The sequence below is a fragment of the Pelophylax lessonae genome (assembly GCF_965119305.1).
Source record: "Pelophylax lessonae genome assembly, chromosome: 4".
Lineage (NCBI taxonomy): Eukaryota > Metazoa > Chordata > Amphibia > Anura > Ranidae > Pelophylax > Pelophylax lessonae.
The window spans coordinates 349,466,024-349,485,393 of record NC_138771.1 but is presented as its reverse complement, the minus strand read 5'-3'; the positions used below and the strand labels follow the sequence as shown (position 1 = coordinate 349,485,393).

Here is a 19,370-nt window from a genome sequence, read left to right as displayed (position 1 = left end):
GTTATTTTTGCAAAATTGACGCTCTTTTTTTGTTTATAGCGCGTGATCAAAAAATCGCACAGGTGATCAAATACCACCAAAAGAAAGCTCTGTTTGTGGGAAAAAAAGGACGTCAAATTTGTTTAGGTACAGTGTCGCACGACCGCGCAATTGTCCGTTAAAGTCATGCAGTGCCGAATCGCAAAATACCCCCTGGTCAGGAAGGGGGTAAAATCTTCCGGGGCTTAAGTGGTTAAAGTATTTATAAAGCCAAAACATTTTCCCATTTTGGATAGAATAGTGGAGGGTTAAAACTGCTGTGACACTGGTTCCCCACTCAATCTAAATCAAAATCAAATGTTTTGCCCTTAGTTGTACGCTGTTGTTTTAATTATCATCCACTGTATTTCACATTACTTTGTATATTTTATGACCAGTACTTGCATAACCCCTTAATAAACTCCCCTTCTCTGACCACTGTGCCTTTTTCCAAGGCCAAAATCACTAGGAATCTGACACTAAAACCCCAACACTGAGACAATTAGGAGAGTTTTTTGAAGAGATTAAAAGATTAAACCAAACAGGTTTCACAAAACAAGTTGATCATAGGCTCATAGAATGGCTCGGTACAAAACCCACACACTGTTGATGGTTGGACCTAGGCAAAAATCCATGGCAGAAGCAAGAGTAACACATTTAAATCCTCTTCTTGAGAGAACTCTTAAACATGTTATTTTTTTCATTTGTCATGGAATATGGTCTTGATACCCCCATCAACAGTGTGTGTTTTGTATTGAGGCTGGTTTGCTAGCCATTCTATGAGCCTAGGGTCAAGTTGTTTTTTGAGTACATCACCCATGTAATTTTAAAATGAATGGTATCAGAGGTAATGCACGAGGTTGATGCACCCTTCTTGTCTTGTGTTGTACTTTTACATAGCAAAGTTCATGTTGATTAGAATGAGATTTACACTCTTGAAGCTCCTTCTAACAAAGTACCATGCATTTTGGTGTTGCACATTTTTAAAAAAGGGTCATTTACTTATTTTGTGTGCTTTTCGCGCATAAGGCAGCCTATTGTATTGAATGGGCTGTCCTAAACAAGACACACAAAATCACGCCAAAATGCATGTGCACTGTTGCACCTACATGGGTGTAAATGGGGCAACAGAAAATTTAATTGTTTTCATTATTCAAAATGAAAAACCAAACCAATTAGAGATGGTAATGTGCTAAGAAAATGCCTCCTGCAGGGCCTGATCTAGTGTCCGGGAAGCATGCTGATAGACAGCAGCAAATTTCCACTGGTGGTTTTGTGACTCCTGGACTTTTAGGAGCAGAGCAGAATGAAGAGTGCAAAAGCCCATAGAATTGTGTTTACCTTTGATTTATTGTTGCTGTTCATGTGTTAGTTATGTCAACTTTATTGGTCTCTGCATGGTGGCACCCAGGTGCAGCCACAGGAATGACCAATACATGCTTCTTGCTGTGCATTTTTCATGGACACCTTCCAGAAAACATCTTTGGGATTGGTTTACTAAAGGAAAAGGCTGTTTGTTTTGCAAGAGAATTTCCCCTTCGCTTAGTAAATTATGCTAACTTCCATCAATCATGTGCAAGCAAAAATTATGTTAAGCTGAGGGAAAATTCCCTTACAAAGGAACAGCCTATTTGCCTTTAGTAAATTAACCCAACTTTTTGACTAAAACAGAAGATTGGTGCAGGGGTTGCTTGTACATACAGTTTAAACATAGGATCTATCCATGCTGTATTTTTTTTAAATCACACTGATTGAAAATGGCTGATTGGAAAATGTCTTGATTTTATTAAACCACTTGCCGACTGCTGCACGACTATTTACTAGTCAGCCGCTTACAGGCAAAGTGACGTAGAGGTACGTCGCTCGCCCATGAGCCTGTAGGGGTCGAGCGCGCACCACCGGCGGCGCGCTCCCGCCCCCACGCACTCCTGCCCCCGCTCGTTTCCTGGGGAGCCACCGCGTGTGACCGGCGACTCCGATGGCCGCCGGCCACCGGCCACTCGCGATCTCCCGCAGGAGAGGGAGAAAGACAGACGACTTATGTAAACACAGTCGTCTGTCATTCTCACTAAAGTAATCACAGAAGCTATGTGATCCTGCTATGTAGGATTGTATGACTCTGTGATTACATCACAAGCCACACACCCCGCCCCCCCCCCCCCACAGTTGGAATAATGCCCCTAGGGACATACTTAACCCCTTGATCACCAATAAAGTTAACCCCTTCCCTGCCAGTGTCATTTTTTACAGTAACAGTGCATATTTTTAGCACTGATTACTGTAGTAATGTCACTGGTACCCCCAAAAGTGTCAAAAATGTCAGTCAGGGGTCTGATCTGTCCACCGCAAAGTTGCAGTCCCGCAAAAAAAATCGCAGATCGCCGCCATTACTAGTTTGAAAAAAAACAATAAAAATTACATAAATCTTTCCCATAGTTAGTAAACACAATAACTTTTGCGCAAACCAATCAAAATAAGCTTATTGCGATAGTTTTACCAAAAATATGTAGCAGAAAACAAATTGGCCTAAAATGTTAAAACATCTTGATTTTTTAAAAAAAAATTTTGAGAATTTCATATAAAAAATTTGAAAAAATATTTTTATTTTTTCAAAATTGTCGCTCCTTTTTTGTTTATAGCGCAAAAAATAAAAATCGCACAGGTGATTAAATACCACCAAAAGAAAGCTCTGTTTGTGGGGAAAAAAAGGAATTTGGATACATTGTTGCACGACCGCGCAATTGTCCGTTAAAGTCATGCAGTGCCGAATTGCAAAATAGGGCCTGGTCTTTGAGCAGCCAAATCCTCCGGGGCTTAAAGCGGAGTTCCACCCAAAAGTGGAACTTCCGCTTTAGGGAGTCCTGACCCCCTGACATGCCACATTTGGCATGTCATTTTTTTTGGGGGGGAGCGGGTACCTAGTTTTGACAGGTACCCGCTCCCACTTCCGCTCGGAGCGCCGCGGCGCCCTGAACGGAAGTTCTCCTCTCCCCCTCCCTCCCTGCAATCTTCTGGGACACGTCAGAGGTCCCAGAAGATTGCCGGCCAATCACGGCGCGCAGCGCGACTCGCGCATGCGCAGTGGGTACCCGGCTGTGAAGCCGCAAACTGTGACAGCCGGGTGCCCACAGCAGTGATGCCCGGCGCCGAGGGAGAGGATCGAGGCTTCGGGCGGCCGCATCGCTGGACCGTTGGACAGGTGAGTAAATGGCTGGAACTCCGCTTTAAGTGGTTAATCACACAGGACTGACTGAAAACATGGCTGTTTCATACCTCTATGCAACAGTAGAGAAAATATTTCTGGACCTATTAGTGATAACTGTGTGTAAATGATTATCTGTGAGGATAAACAGCATTTCCATGAGGTATCTGGTTTCTGTGGCCAGGGTAAACCTTGGTGTACAATGCCATGGAAGACACGCACAGTTGTCTGATGTACTGATGAGTCAGCTTCATACCTCTATGCCACACTAGAGAAAATATATCTGGACCTATTAGTGATAACTGTGTGTAAATGATTATCTGTCAGGATAAACAGCATTGCCATGAGCTATCTGGTTTCTGTGGCCAAGGTAAACCTTGCTGTACAGTGCCATGGAAATCAGCACAATTGTCTGATGTACTGACGAGTCAGACACTGTAGGAGGGTTTTTTTGTTTTTTTGTTTTTTTTTTTAAGTCTGGGTATTTCAAATACTTTGGCCAGCTGCTTTATGTAGGGGGTCTGGTGACCAGGAAAAAGAGCCTGGAACCCGGGTGACCCCTGATTAAAAAGATTGAGTTGACTCAATCTTCAATGCTCTTCTGCCCATTGCATCTCACTTCACCATTCATCAGAATCCCTCCATGTCTCATCACATCATACCCCTCACAGCTCAGCACCCATGCCCCACAAGCCTTTAATACCTCCATTCTTTCCAAGCACTTGGACCTTCAATCTTTCACATTCCTCTGCTCTTTAATCTTTAGCACCACTCTGCCTCATCACACCATGCTTCCTCAGTGTCCCCATGTCCCCTCAAGTATTGCCAACTGGATCCTCAATTGATTCATGACCCTTACATTCAATTTTCTCCTTTATATGCCTCCAGACCAATGCCCCAACATCAGATGAATCCTACAGCTCCTTACCGATTGCTGGCAGATATTCAGAACTTTTAGGGCAGAGACATCAGTGACACCATCAACCTGCAAGCTCCTAAAGCACATTGACTTAAGTCAGTTTGGAGTGCTTCCTTCTTTCGCTGCACATTACTTGCTGTCTACAGATGAAGAAGCTGTCAAAACTAGGCATTACCACCTCTATGAGAAGTATGGACTGTATGTTGGTTCTGAGTGTTTCTTTGAGACTCTGGAAGAGTTGAACAATTAAAAAAACCCAAGAGAGGGACTGTGTGATGTGGGTGATTTAAGACATGTGCAGTCAATTAATCAAAGTCACATAATCTAGCTTTACATGTTCTTTTGTCTTGTATAATGTTTGTTGTTATATACTGTATATTGGCATCCAATGTTAAGTCACGCATTATTATTAATTGTGATGTGGTTGTAAAACTTACTATGGACACAGAGCTGAGCATTGCTGTCACTGAAACTTAGCTAAAGTATTGGTTTTTGACAAATTTATATGTAATTAACAATTAGGTTTGTTGTTTTTAGTGGAACCTTATATGCATGTCATACCAGACATATTCTTGTTCACTATTTTACAGTATTGGTTACTGAAATAGCAGGGACTTTACCCCTCTTTTATGTTTAGCAAAATAAAATATAGATGAAAACTCATAAACATGCTTTGTGCTGTGTATTGTCCCTGCATGAAAGCCTTTAAACGTTAACTTTAAACCTTGCCTGGCAGCTTGCGAATTGTCCTCTACTAACTCACTTTAAAAGTTTCAGTCATGGTAAAAGTAGGGATCCAGATCATTTAGTAGTGAATGTTTATTGGATAATTTCTTTAAACCCATTTGATTTTTGAAGCCCCATCTACAGCTGCTTCAGATTCTTGATGTGTTTGATCACTTGCCACCCGCCCACTGTCAAATGACAGCAGAGCGGTGCGGCTCTCCTTCTGGGACAACGTCATATGACATGGCGAGACCCCAATCTTGGTAAAGAGCCAATGATGTGGCTCTTTACCCATGTTATCAGCTGTGTCCAATCACAGCCGGTCACATGTAAATGAGGAAGTGCCATTTTTCGGCTCTCCTCGCCTCGCACTGTCAGAGTGTGTGGCGGGGAGAGCCGATCAGTGGCTACTCCTCGAAGGGGAGTACAATACAAGTAATCAGGCTAATGATGATCAGTGCCCTGATTACAATACAGTAAAAATAATGCACATCAATGACAGCAAACATGGCACATCAGTGACCCCAATCAGTGCCAATCAGTGACCCCAATCAGTGCCCATTAGTGATGCCAGTCAGTGCCCGCTCATCTGTACTGCCCATCCGTGCTGTCCATCAGTGCCACATATCGGTGCCCATCAGTGTGGCATATCAGTGCCACCTCATCAGTGTCCATCAGTGCAGCCCATTAGTGCCCATCGGTGCCGCCTCACCAGCGCACATCAGTGAAGGAGAAAAATTACCTATTTACAAAATTTGCTGACAGAAACTAAGAAAACCTTTTTTTTTTTTTTCAAAAAATTCTCTCTATTTTCTTTTTCTTTAGTAAAAAATAAAACAAAAACCCAGCTGTGATTGAATACCACCAAAAAAAAGCTCTATTTATGTTAAAAAAATGATAACATTTTCATTTGGGTACAGCATTGCATGACCGCGCTATTGTCAATCAAAGTGTGACAGTGCTGAAAGCTGAAAATTGGCCTGGGCAGGAAAGGGGTGAACGTGCCCTGAATTGAAGTGGTTGAAGCTAAGATTCAAAATATTTCTGCAATTCAGATTAACCATTACTCAGTGCCAGAAAATAGCAAATGTAATTATCTTCCCATTATATGAAAAAACAATCAATATGTAAAGGTATAAAGACGTCTAAAGCAAAGCAGCCTCCTTTTTTCTTTTCTGACATTTTTATTGTTCTGGCTCAAACTACACTTTATAGTTTTGTTCTCCTGAATTGAACACCAATTTATATATCATAAACACTTACAACATGTCAAAGGTACACTGCATACACAATTGAAAATTAATCCTTGAAATACATATAGAAAAGAGGAATTCAGGCCTTCAGTTCTTGACATAGCTGGCAGACACCTATGCAACTAAGTTATTTTATCAGTAATCTGGTTAGCTTGTGCCTAACTGCTTGTAATGATTGAGCAATATACCCAAACAAAGCCACTGTGAGTGGCTTTCTTTTTCTGATGTACAGAAAGTTGCCAATTCAAGAAGCAGAACCAACTACATTACAGAGAGAGAGAGAGGAACCTGCAAAGTAGAGATATGGCACTTTTCCACTGCAAGTACCGGCTCGGCTCTACTCGGCCCTGCTTGGCCATGGTACGGTGTTGGAACGGTTCGGTACGGTATGGTATGGTTTGCTTTTCCACTAAAGTAGTACTAAAGTTAAGTATGTGGGATAACAATGGGGTGGGTGGGATTCTCTGACCAATCAGTGGCTAGTAGTGACTGCATGCAAAGGATTGTGGGATATGGTACCGGGTATGGTACCTCTTGGAACCACAATCGAGTAGGTACTGTTTTTGAGAGCCGTACCGTTCGGTTCCATGCAGTGGAAAAGCGCCGCCTTACCGTACCGTACCGAACCGTTCCTACACCGTACCATACGGTACCAGCAGTGGAAAAGCACAAAAGCGAGCCAAGCCGTTCGGTTCCATGCAGTGGAAAAGCGCCAATAGAGGCCCTTCCACCCACTCCCCCCATATGTGAGGTTCCTAGATCTTTACATAATGGGGTTGATTTACTAAAATCACTGAAAAGGCTGGTTCAGCTGTGCATTGTAGCCAATCAGCTTTTAACTCCAGCTTGGTCAATTAAGCTTTGACAAAAAAAAACATGGAAGCTGATTGATGCAGAGCTGCACCAGATTTTGCACTCTGGTTTTGGTAAATCAACCCGAATGTCTCCATACTCCAGTGCTGCTTTCCAAATCCTCCTCCCTAGTCCAGGCACCTCTTCTGGGTTGAGTTATGGGCCGCATCATTCAAACCACTGCCTGTGAGATCAGGCTTGGGGTGCACTATTACACTGTCTTGGCTCACAATGGAAGGCTGCATAGAGTGTATCTTACATGTTATAAAAGCGTGAGCCCTGACCTATGCAGCCGTCTGTCATTCTCAATAAAGTAGTCACAGAGGCTATGCGATCCTGCTATGTAGGATCGTATGTCTCTGTAATTACATCACAAGCCACGCCCCCCACAGCTAGAATCACGCCCCTAGGGAAACACTTAACCCCTTGATCACCAATAAAGTTAACCCCTTCCCTGCCAGTGTCATTTTTACAGTAACAGTGCATATTCATAGCACTGATTACTGTAGTAATGTCACTGGTACCCCCAAAAGTGTCAAAAATGTCAGTCAGGGGTTCGATCTGTCCGTCGCAATGTCGCAGTTCCGCAAAAAAAAAAAAATCACAGATCACTGCCATTACTAGTCAAAAAAATAAATAAATAAAAATGACATAAATCTTTCCCGTAGTTAGTAAATGCAATAACTTTTGTGCAAACCAATCAATATACGCTTTGTTTACAACAAATATGTAGCAGAAAACAAATTGACCTAAAATACTAAAACATTTTTATTTTAACATTTTTTTTGAGAATTTCATATAAAAAAATATGAAAAATATTATTTTTTCAAAATTGTCGCTCTTTTTTTTGTTTATAGCGCAAAAAGAAAAAAAAATCGCACAGGTGATCAAATACCACTAAAAGAAAGCTCTGTTTGTGGGAAAAAAAGGACGTCAATTTCATTTGGGTACAACGTCGCATGACCGCGCAATTGTTCGTTAAAGTAACGCAGTGCCGAATCGCAAAATAGGGCCTGGTCTTTGAGCAGCCAAATCTTCCAGGGCTGAAGTGGTTAAAGTCTAGCAATCTACTTATACTAAGAGCTGCTGTGTGTGCCTTATATAAGATGTTAAAAATTCAGCCATTGCAGGGTAGTCATATTGTTGTTTGGATTCTGAAATGCATTGGTATTCTTTCTTCAGCTTTTTGGTCCACTTTCCAGTAGCTAAAACATAGAAGGAAACCTTTTAGGCTTGCAGTACATAACTACAGAGCAGCTGGTATTAACACTCCCCAATCTGTCACTCAGTAGAAGAAGGGGGCAAGTGTCTTCTCTTACAAATACACAAATACTATGTCACAGCAGCTTATCTTGGATATTAAAGCGTAACTCCACTTTTTTTAAGAAAAAAACATTCCCCTCTGGGTGATCTATGTACATTGCAGGGATTTTACCAAACTTTGTTGCAGATTCCTACCTTTTGTTATTCTGAAGAAAACATTGTTTGTTTCTCTGTACCTCTGTGCTGACTGGGTCAAATGGGAGTGGTTTCATAATTATCTATCAGCTGTGGCAGCTGCAGGACTCTAATGATGAAATCTGCTGTGCCTGCATCTAGGGCTGCACGATATTGGAAAAAAAGTACATTGCAATATTTTTTTTTCCAACTATATATATTGCGATATTGAGAGGAAATCATGGAAGTATTGCAGCAGGGCAGCCTTCTTCTGATTGCAATTGCAGATTGCACCATACAGCCAGGGCAGGCCAGGGTTAATGTTATTGTAGGGATTGACAGTGACAGTCAGTGTGGATTAGGCACAGTCGGGACTCAGTGGTGGCAGGAGGTAGAAGAACACATGACATCCATCCAGTCCCACACGTACTGACTCGACTCTTCACTCTGAACTGTTACAATACAACTTGTTTCCAGTTCTTCAGTGTCAGTGTGCTGGGGGGAGCCACTGATTGGTTACAGGGAGGAGCTGAGCTCCTCACTCTAGGATCATATTACCATCAGCTGGAGAAATAAGCTAGCTGCTGGCAGGCAGACTGAACGTGTGGGACGGATGTTGGCTCTGTTCTGCTACAAAGACTGTGAGTCATCCCGACTTCTCCCTGCCTAATGCCTATGCCTTACATCGTTATCTTCGGCGATGTAACAATTGTCCACGCCCACAGCACGATAGTCGATATCACATCGACTATCGTTCAGCCCTACCTGCATCCCTTTAGACGTGTTCCTATTGGGAGTTTTTTTTACCAAAAATGACATTTTTGTTGCAGGGGATGCCACAAATCTGACTTGTATCTTAGTGCAGACTTCTGGGAAAATTGGTGAGCCTATCACACAAGCAGGAAATTATGTTTCTGGGGTGTGGTCAGTATACATTCTATATACAGAACAGCTCCAGGTAGCCATATTGCATTGCATTTACTGAAAATTACAACAGCTGGAGATTGAAAAGGAAAGTTCATTTTTATTAACATTCAATTACAAAATGATTTGTGTCGCAATTGTATACGCTATATTGTTTTTTCTTTATTTGCTGATTTTTTTTTCCCCTGGAAAGTGGAGTTACCCTTTAAGTGAACTAAACTTTGTATCTTCAGGTGCTAACTCTTGCTCAAAACATTTGGAATATTTAAGCATTTTTGTAATGCTTTGACTCAACCATCAAACTGCTTTGCCTTGCGCCTCGGAGTGATCTGTTCCAAGGCAAGCATTATTACAATTCCTTTGAGACAGACGACATACTATATATGCCATTGATTAAACAGTGCCTCTGGTTTGCAATTTCAAAATATCATAGCCTGCAGGAAGAAGAAAGAAAATACACTGATAGACAAGGTTAGAGCAAGGTTGTCATTTTATTTCATTTCAATGTTTTATCTTTGGTTGTAGAACACATTTATTTTGTATTTCGTACAGTTTATTTTCTATCTGATATTTAGCTTTAGTCTCAATTGCTTTTAGTCAGAAAAAATACACATCGGCATGCTAGCATCACATTGAGTCACGATAAGAATCCTGGCACAAGTACCTTCACAGGATGGTAAAAACTATATTTATAACTCCAGGTCTACTGTGACCTGTTCTAAAGGTTGAGAAAATCACTCTTCTAACACCATTAGGTGGAACGTGAATACTGTATATAAATTAAAAGAAACCGGGCATAAGGCATTTAGCGAGTACAAATATTGAATTTCATGTACCTCCAGATAAACAATTACCAGCCGTATTTAGCAATGATTACTAGAGAGTAATCAATATATGGCTTCTAAATGCAGCTGTGTCAATACATAATCCTTGTAGCCTCCATGTAAAACTATATTGATGTATCCAAGGTACATAGAGCATTGAGGTAATGGTACATTCATTGCAGCTTGGATGATAGTTATATCTGCAAAGAGGCAATTTCACATTTGTAACATTCTTTTTACCATCTGTCATACATACACAGTACAGGTCTTTGCTGCAAACTTCATAGTAATTTCTATTTGGGATTAATAGAGTATTTTGAATCAAAATGCACATGAGGGGGGTGAGAGATTTACTAAATCTAGTGAACACAGAATCTGGTGCAGCTGTGCATAGTAACCAATCAGCTTCCAGATTTTATTGTCAAAGCTGAAAGTAGAAACTGATTGGATATTATGGGCACGAGCTTTAGTAAATCGTCCCCAGTAATCTTGATAACTGCTTACCTGAACTGCATGTTAATGACAGCCTGGGCTCACAACAGAGATGAACGTAAGATGTCCTGTATGAGCACCAGAGTTGAGAAATGCAGTGAGCAGTATGCCATGTCCATTCAGACACAACTCTGCAATCATGTGTAAAGAACCTAAGGAGGGGGGCTTTATTCGGACCTTTTGAGAGTGAAAATAATGTGTCTCTTAGCGCTAAATTCCAGGAAGATTAAAAAAAATATATGTATTTATTAAACATGTTTAAATAATTACTTTATGCAGTATAAGTGAATAAATGTTTCTTTATATCCTAAAATTCCCTGTGTAGCACCCTACAGGTATTTGCTTGGTAAATGTGTAGTGGGCTTTGTCTGCCTAACAGCAGGGCCATGATTTCTTTTAGTAGGGTGTCATGGTTTCCAGGTGTGTCTGCTGTAGGGGTAGTCTCCCCATTGGCTCTGTGAGAGGCTTCTAATAGGGCAGTGGAGGAAACCCAAGCAGGGATACATTCAGGCTTGTAACTACCCCAGAAGGCAGATTCTGCCACAAAGGATTCTGGGAGTGGGTATAAGTTTGAGGGAGAGCATGACTCATTGTCTTTGGTGAGAAGCAGAGTCCCAGGAGGGAGAGGACGGCTGTTTCTCCTCCTGTCGGAGGAGGTGGATGTCTCCTGACTGAGAATCCAGAGAGTGCTGAGTTGAGCTGAGGGGATTCGGTGTGCCGAGAACCAGCAGAGAGCGAGAGGGTTCCAGTCCCAGGAAAGCCTACACAGGTTGTGAGTACTGAGGATTGTCCCTGGGGGTCTGCCTAGAGTCAGTGGGGACCACTCCGGAGAAGGTTCTAGGATCCATGTGTCAGCTAGCGGTAAAGGGGGTACCTAGTCAGAGGACCCTGAAGTGGTAGAGGGGGTACCTAGTCAGAGGACCCTGAAGCAGTAAAGGGGGCGCCTGCAGTTTGGGCCCTGAAGAGTTAATGCACAGTGTGAGTGCATCAATTGAGAGTTGCAGCCATGCAGGAATACACAGCAAGCTACCTCAAGCCAGGGCAAGGCTGGAGAGAGTAGTCAGTGACTTTGCAGTGCAAGCAGTGTCAGATGTTCAAGGTTCTACAGTCCTGGATCTGCTAGACTTAAGCCATGGGTTCCAGCACAGCTTTCAGAGATACAGTGTGTTCAAAGAGTCAGTAAGCATTGGCTAGCATCGGCTGGCGTCAAGACAGCGCTAACGAGCATTTTTGCTACAAAAGTCCCAGAATTGTACATAGTCAAGCCAAAGGAGTATCCCACTCATTCCCTTCTCCCATCCCCTAAAACTACAATAAAACAACCAATCAAAGATGCCGGAGTTGTCAATGTGTCAGTTCTCACACCCAGGGCCGCAGCTTACAAGGGCTGGAGAGGTAACCGGTATTGATGGCAGACCCACCTCACACCACAGGCCTGGAAACCTTGCTACACCTGTTTAGTCAATAATAGGGTGCAGTCATTTTCTTCAGAAGCATTGTCTATTTAAAATGTTGAGCTTTCTGATACAAGGAGAGAACACCATAATGATGTTGCTTTGTTGTTCCAAGCAGTAGAATTGAAGTGACTCCTAGACTAAAGTGGGGTACACACTAGTAGAAAATCGGCCGAAAATCTTCGTCCGAGGAAAGATCGTACAATTTTCGGCTAGTGTGTACACAACTTTCAGCAGCCGATTCCGACATTCTCAATGGAAAAAAAAAACGGAGGGACCAACTCCAAAATTTTCATCGTCCGTCCTCAGCACTTCACTTACTGTCAAATAAAAACGGCTATGACCACTGAGCAAGAGCTAGAAAAATTGGATGATATTTTGTCCGATTTTCGTTCAGTGTGTACGAGCCTTAAGCTGGTACTGCCTAATTGCAGTGGAAAAAGTGAACTCCCTGGCATGCATATCTGGATCACAAAACTGATTGAATAGAATTATCGTCTTTTGGCAGGCAAGACAGTGTACATATGTTTTCCAACTCTTTATTAAAGTGGAACTTTACTCTCTCAATCAACATTGACTATTTTTAATCCTTATGTTGCTAACATGCTTAAATAAATAGAAAATTATACTGTATTTACTTGTTTTACACTGTTTTTACATTTTTTTTTTGTGACTTCCTAGTTTCCATGCCTAGGAAAATTATATTATACATCCCAGGAATCTTCAAGAGGGGGGAGTGGTTTTCTCAGATAAGCACACCCTCCTGCATGTATGCCTTAAGGATAGATTTCGGGAAGTAATTGGTACATAAATCATCTGCCCTTACTCAAGATGGCCACAACCTTTTAGTTTGTGGTGTTTAGATACAGTCTAGGTACCCTTTAAGCTGCTTGCTTGGATTTCCGGTTTCTTTAATTTTGCAGCATTATTAAAGGACCTTGAGACATCAATTTATTGTTAGATTATCATACCGGCAGTTTTAGGTTAAGTTGGTCCATTTGGTTAATTTACGTTTAAATGTACCTATTTGTGTGAATTGCTTGAAAGAAAAAAAAAAAACATTAATTATTAAGGAGTTTGTATGTTCTCCCTGTGTCTGCATGGGTTTCCCCTGGGTACTCAGTTTTCCTCTCACATTCCAAAGGCATGCTGGTAGGTTAATTGGTTCCTTTCAAAACTGGCCCTAGTATGTGTATGTATGAATGTTAGTTAGGGACGTTAGATTGTAAGCTCCTTGAGGGCAGGGACTGATATTTTTATACAATATACAGTGGGTACGGAAAGTATTCAGACCCCCTTAAATGTTTCACTCTTTGTTATATTGCAGCCATTTGCTAAAATCATTTAAGTTCATTCTTCTTCCTCATGAATGTACACATAGCACCCCATACTGACAGAAAAACACAGAATTGTTGACATTGTTGCAGATTTATTAAAAAAGAAAAACTGAAATATCACATGGTCCTAAGTATTCAGACCCTTTGCTCAGTATTTAGTAGAAGCCCCCTTTTGATCTAATACAGCCAGGAGTAATTTTGGGAAAGATGCAACAAGTCTTTCACACCTGGATTTGGGGATCCTCTGCCATTCCTCCTTGCAGATCCTCTCCAGTTCTGTCAGGTTGGATGGTAAACGTTGGTGGACAGCCATTTTTAGGTCTCTCCAGAGATGCTCAATTGGGTTTAAGTCAGGGCTCTGGCTGGGCCATTCAAGAACAGTCACGGAGTTGTTGTGAAGCCACTCCTTTGTTATTTTAGCTGTGTGCTTAGGGTCATTGTCTTGTTGGAAGGTAAACCTTCGGCCCAGTCTGAGGTCCAGAGCACTCTGGAGAAGGTTTTTGTCCAGGATATCCCTGTACTTGGCCGCATTCATCTTTCCCTCGATTGCAACCAGTCGTCCTGTCCCTGCAGCTGAAAACACCCCCACAGCATGATGCTGCCACCACCATGCTTCACTGTTGGGACTGTATTGGACAGGTGATGAGCAGTGCCTGGTTTTCTCCACACATACTGCTTAGAATTAAGGCCAAAAAGTTCTATTTTGGTCTCATCAGACCAGAGAATCTTATTTCTCACCATCCTTCAGGTGTTTTTTAGCAAACTCCATGCGGGCTTTCATGTGTCTTACACTGAGGAGAGGCTTCCGTCGGGCCACTCCGCCATAAAGCCCCGACTGGTGGAGGGCTGCAGTGATGGTTGACTTTCTACAACTTTCTCCCATCTCCTGACTGCATCTCTGGAGCTCAGCCACAGTGATCTTCGGGTTCTTCTTTACCTCTCTCACCAAGGCTCTTCTCCCCCGATAGCTCAGTTTGGCCAGACGGCCAGCTCTAGGAAGGGTTCTGGTCGTCCCAAACGTCTTCCATTTGAGGATTATGGAGGCCACTGTGCTCTTAGGAACCTTAAGTGCAGCAGAAATCTTTTTGTAACCTTGGCCAGATCTGTGCCTTGCCACAATTCTGTCTCTGAGCTCTTCAGGCAGTTCCTTTGACCTCATGATTCTCATTTGCTCTGACATGCATTGTGATCTGGAAGGTCTTATATAGACAGGTGTGTGGCTTTCCTAATCAAGTCCAATCAGTGTAATCAAACACAGCTGGACTCAAATGAAGGTGTAGAACCATCTCAAGGATGATCAGAAGAAATGGAAAGCACCTGAGTTAAATATATGAGTGTCACAGCAAAGGGTCTGAATACTTAGGACCATGTGATATTTCAGTTTTTCTTTTTTAATAAATCTGCAACAATGTCAACAATTCTGTGTTTTTCTGTCAGTATGGGGTGCTATGTGTACATTCAAGAGGAAGAAGAATGAACTTAAATGATTTTAGCAAATGGCTGCAATATAACAAAGAGTGAAAAATTTAAGGGGGTCTGAATACTTTCCGTACCCACTGTATATGTAAAGCACTGTGTAAATTGATGGCGCTATATAAGTACCTGTAAAAATAATAATTGAAGAAAAAACCTTTTTTTTTAATATACTAAAGCTGCAATGAAACTTATACAGAAAGAACAATCATATGGGTACTGTAAGTACTGGGTAAGCCTGTTGCATGCATGTTTAGCAGTCATCATCATCTGTTTAAAATGTGATATATTGACATATGACAGATCATGGCATCTATAGTATTAGAAATTAGAGCTTAATTCAATCACTGACTAAGTATTACTTATATTGTTAACAGTGTAGCCATAATAGATTTATACAGGAACACTTAACAGTAACTTCCACTACAATTTACTCAAGACTAGAAAAAAATCCTGACATGACTCCAGAGAGTACCTGTAGATATCAATTCATCCCAACATGACTCCAGAAAGAATCTCGACCTGCCACCAGGGCCGCTGATAGGGGGGAACACCAGCCCTCTTGTAGGGGGCCCAAGCTCACAGGTGGGCCCACACAGAGAGGGGGGTTAGTGATGTACAACAAATACAGAAATCTTCCTCCAGCGCCTGAATCTGATCTCTCCCTCTCCCTGCTATCAGCTTTTATCTGTTGAGAAAGAGACAGTCATCCCTCACTAATCCCCCTCCCTTGTGTGCCCCCCCCCCCCCAGCACTTATCTCTGCTCAGGAGTTTATTTGTAAATTGTAACTTTGTTTCTCTCTCTCTCTGTCTCTCTGATCCATCTTCTGTTTTATTTAACATAGTTTTTTTTTAGATTTAGCAGGAATTATGCGAGTTATGTTATATTTGTGTCTGCTAATAGTGATTTTGTTGTAATTTTAGCTAAATATATCTTTAATATTTTCTTGGGGGGGCCCTGCCAGGTAGTCTGTATGGGGCCCCGCAGCCCTACCTGCCACCATACTTAGATGATGGTGACAGTTTGAATCCTTCATTACACATAAAATATCGAAGCATGACCCACTGACCAGGTTGTGAAAAACAATGTTCAATAATGGGTTCTGAATATGATAAATTAGATCCTTCACTATCCTCTATAAAGCCGTGAAAGACTGGGACCCACTCACTAGGCTGAGAAATGTTTCATGTTCAATAATTGTTTGTAGTGATAGTCTGGCATCTTTGCTATTCTCCATCAAATAGGAAGGATTAAGACCCATCTGTCAGCTTAGAAAATCTCCATGTTCAATAATGAGTGCTGATGGCGATAGTTTGGACCTTTCATTTTTTAAATCATAAAACGGTGTGGGCTTGCGCTCAGCAGGTTGGGAAATCTCCATGTTCAATAATAAGCGCCTCCAATTTCTGAAGCCAGCTATTACTACCCCTTAAGATAGCAGTAGTGGTCCAATAACTGCAAATGATGCTCGAAATTGAGACATATTAACATTTTAAGAAGGAAAAAAATGGAATACTGCAAATTAATATTTATATTTTCCACTAATAGGTATAGGTATAGCCAAAGGTAAGCTCTCTGAAGGCTCTTTCTATGCCAGCTTCAGTAATTATTATACCTTGCAGTAACCGTTTAGGTAGTCATGCACGGCCCATTGAAAGGTGCATTGTCCTCTCTCAGCTGTAAATGAAGATACATTAAATCCCAGTATACTTACAGAACGAAGAGCTGCTAGAGAAATATAAATGTCAGAGAAGCTTTATTTTTGTCTCCGTTAATCTTTAAAATGAATGAAAAATACCTAAGGGACTACTTTATTTCCTTTAGTAAAAATAAAACACTTGTAAGAAGGAAGGTATATAACCTTTTCAACCCAGTAAATAAAAGTTAAATATTGGAAGTGTCAATGTGCCTGGAGGGGTGTAATTTGTGCTCAGCTTGGTTGTATTTCCCCAGAGAAACTTCAGGAAATTCAAGTGCTTGTGCCAAGCAGGTGGCACATTAGTAACTTCTATGAAAACTCACACTATAAATACCTTTATTATATATTATTCTCATAGTTCCTTGTTTGATTTAGGTAAAGGATAGTACCTTACACAAAAAAGTATTTTCTAATGGAAAAACTGTTTACTCTTTGTAAAATATAAGAGTTTTGAAATTGGCATTGATGTTTATATGCCAATCAGCTGATTTTTATCTGTGCCCATTTTCTTGTTCAAACGTTTTATTAAGGTTTACAGGTGAAGAGAAGCGTCAGAAGAACAATGAACAGAAGAATAAATACAGCAATGTGTAGAATAACATGGTGGTACAGGAACCATAAATACAAAACCCAACTGTACATACAGGCGGTTGCAAGAGCAAGCCGCGAGTAACCAGGATGAGAGGAGGTGGGGCTGTCGCCGCCGGTACACAGGCACCCCGTAAAGGGAACAAGCTGTGCCCGCGCTGGGCAGTGCGACCTCCCGCCCGCTATTACATAGATAGAGGCGACTCCGGGACTCACTCACCTCCAAAGTAAAATATTATTGAGAAAACAGATCAACTAAAGTGAAGTCAACAACTATAGTGGTAAATACAGGGGTTACATATACAGATTGAAAACGGAAACAGAAATTATGGTGAGTGCAAAAGCATAACCATGCTATTGAGGCACATCACGTCTAGGACTTATTTAGTAAACACATGAGTGTACGTACAGAGGAGGAGAGGGAAGAGGGAGAAACAAAGAGGGATGGAGGGAGGAAAAGAGAGAAGCAGGGGGAACGGAAAGAGAAAAGGTAGGAGGGATGTCGCCGGGGGGTAGAGCACTGGCATCAGATAAGGAACATAATGAAGCTGAAGGAGGAGTATCACGGCAACAAAAGAGAGGAATCAAAATCAGGTGGGAGGAAATGATCAACCCAAGGTTGCCAAAGCCTGTTATATTTATCCACTTTGTCCAGAAACACTGCTTCTATTTTGGCATGAATCATCGCCTTAGTGATCCTGTGCTTTACCTCAGGTATGGGTAAGTGTGGGGACTTCCAGGCCCTCGCTATAGTCTGCTTGGCTGCAGTGGTTACCTGCAGGAACAATTTTTGTCGGGATTTGGAGACTTTGTCCGGTTTCATATTCAGAAGGGCCAGAGAAGGGTCTGGGAGGATGGACGTATCCAGCAGAGTGGAAAGGATGCGGAAGATAGCCTCCCAGAATTCTTGTACTTTAGGGCACGTCCACCATATGTGTAAGTGGGTGCCTGCGTTTAGGCAACCTCGAAAACAAGTCGAGGGGTAGGATGCCTGAAATTTTGCTATGCGGGCGGGTACTAAGTACCAACGCATTAGGACCTTGTAGTTAGTTTCAGAAGCCACGATATTCTGGGAGGCTACCTTAGTCGCTTGCCAAATGCTGGACCAGTCCACATAGTCTAGGTGCAATGACAAGTCTTGTTCCCATTTATTGGCGTAGGCGGGCAGAGTCCGGTTGGGGGAGTCCGAGAGCCTGGAATAGAGAAGGGAGATAAGGCCCCGGGAGTGCGGGTCATGTAAGCAGACATGTTCGAAGGATGTGAGATTAGGTAAGGTAGAATCAGTGTGGGTGCATTGTGCTAGAAAATGTTTGATCTGGAGGTACCGAAATATTTCGGAGCTCGGTAAACCATGGGCTTCACAGAGGGTTGGGAACGGTCTGATCGAATTGGATACTATAAGTGAGTGGGCTTGGATAAGACCAGCAGCCGACCACCGATGAAATGAGGTAGGGGATTCCCACGCAGGGGGAAAGGATGGATTATGCAAGTATGACAGCAGAGGGTTATGGGGTGATTGGAGCTTGTATTTGAACTTCAGGGTATCCCACAGGTGTAAAGAGTGACGTATAACAGGATTAACAACTGACTTACGGTCTACGGGCTTCAGCCACAGAAGATTGGCCATAGAGAGAGGGTCACAGTCAACTGCTTCCAAAGCTACCCAAAGGGGAACTTCCTGGGCCGCATGCCATTTTGTAAGTTGGGCCAGCTGTGCAGCCTGATAATACTTAGCATATTGCGGAAGACCCAATCCGCCTTGGAGTTTGTGGAGATACAGAACCCTTCGTGGTACCCTAGGTCGGGTTTTTCCCCACACGTAGCGAAAGGTTCGACTCTGAAGTTGGCGTAGATAATAGGACGGGACTCGAATGGGCAAGACCCGAAAAAGGTATAGAATCTTTGGCAAAATAGCCATTTTGGCAACCGTTATTCGTCCCAGCCAAGCCAGGGGTAAGGAGGCCCAGGAGTCCATGAGTGTGGTAAGATGTCGGAGCATAGGAGGGTAGTTAGCAGAGAAGAGTTCCAGTGGGTCGGAGGTGAACTGGATGCCCAAGTAGGAGAGATGATGATTAGCCCAGGAGAAGGGGAGTACCGAGTGTAGATGGGAAAGGAGTGAAGGGGATAAAGATACATTGAGGGCTTTGGATTTTTGTGGGTTGACAATCAG

The 19,370-nt window shown here is 42.3% G+C and overlaps 1 protein-coding gene across 3 annotated transcripts in view; it reads left to right on the top strand.

Annotated features, from left to right (window-relative positions):
- KCTD16 (potassium channel tetramerization domain containing 16) overlaps positions 1–19,370 on the top strand; it is a 438,309-nt gene that overhangs the window by 58,265 nt on the left and 360,674 nt on the right. The window contains exon 3 of one of the 3 annotated variants that reach the window (XM_082254916.1): positions 4,109–4,337. The exons of the other annotated variants lie outside the window; for them this stretch is intronic. Coding sequence (XP_082111042.1) covers positions 4,109–4,131 — 23 coding nt within the window. The 3' untranslated portion in view covers positions 4,132–4,337. Of the gene's footprint in view, positions 1–4,108; positions 4,338–19,370 lie in introns of those variants that run through there. 3 annotated transcript variants of the gene reach the window in all.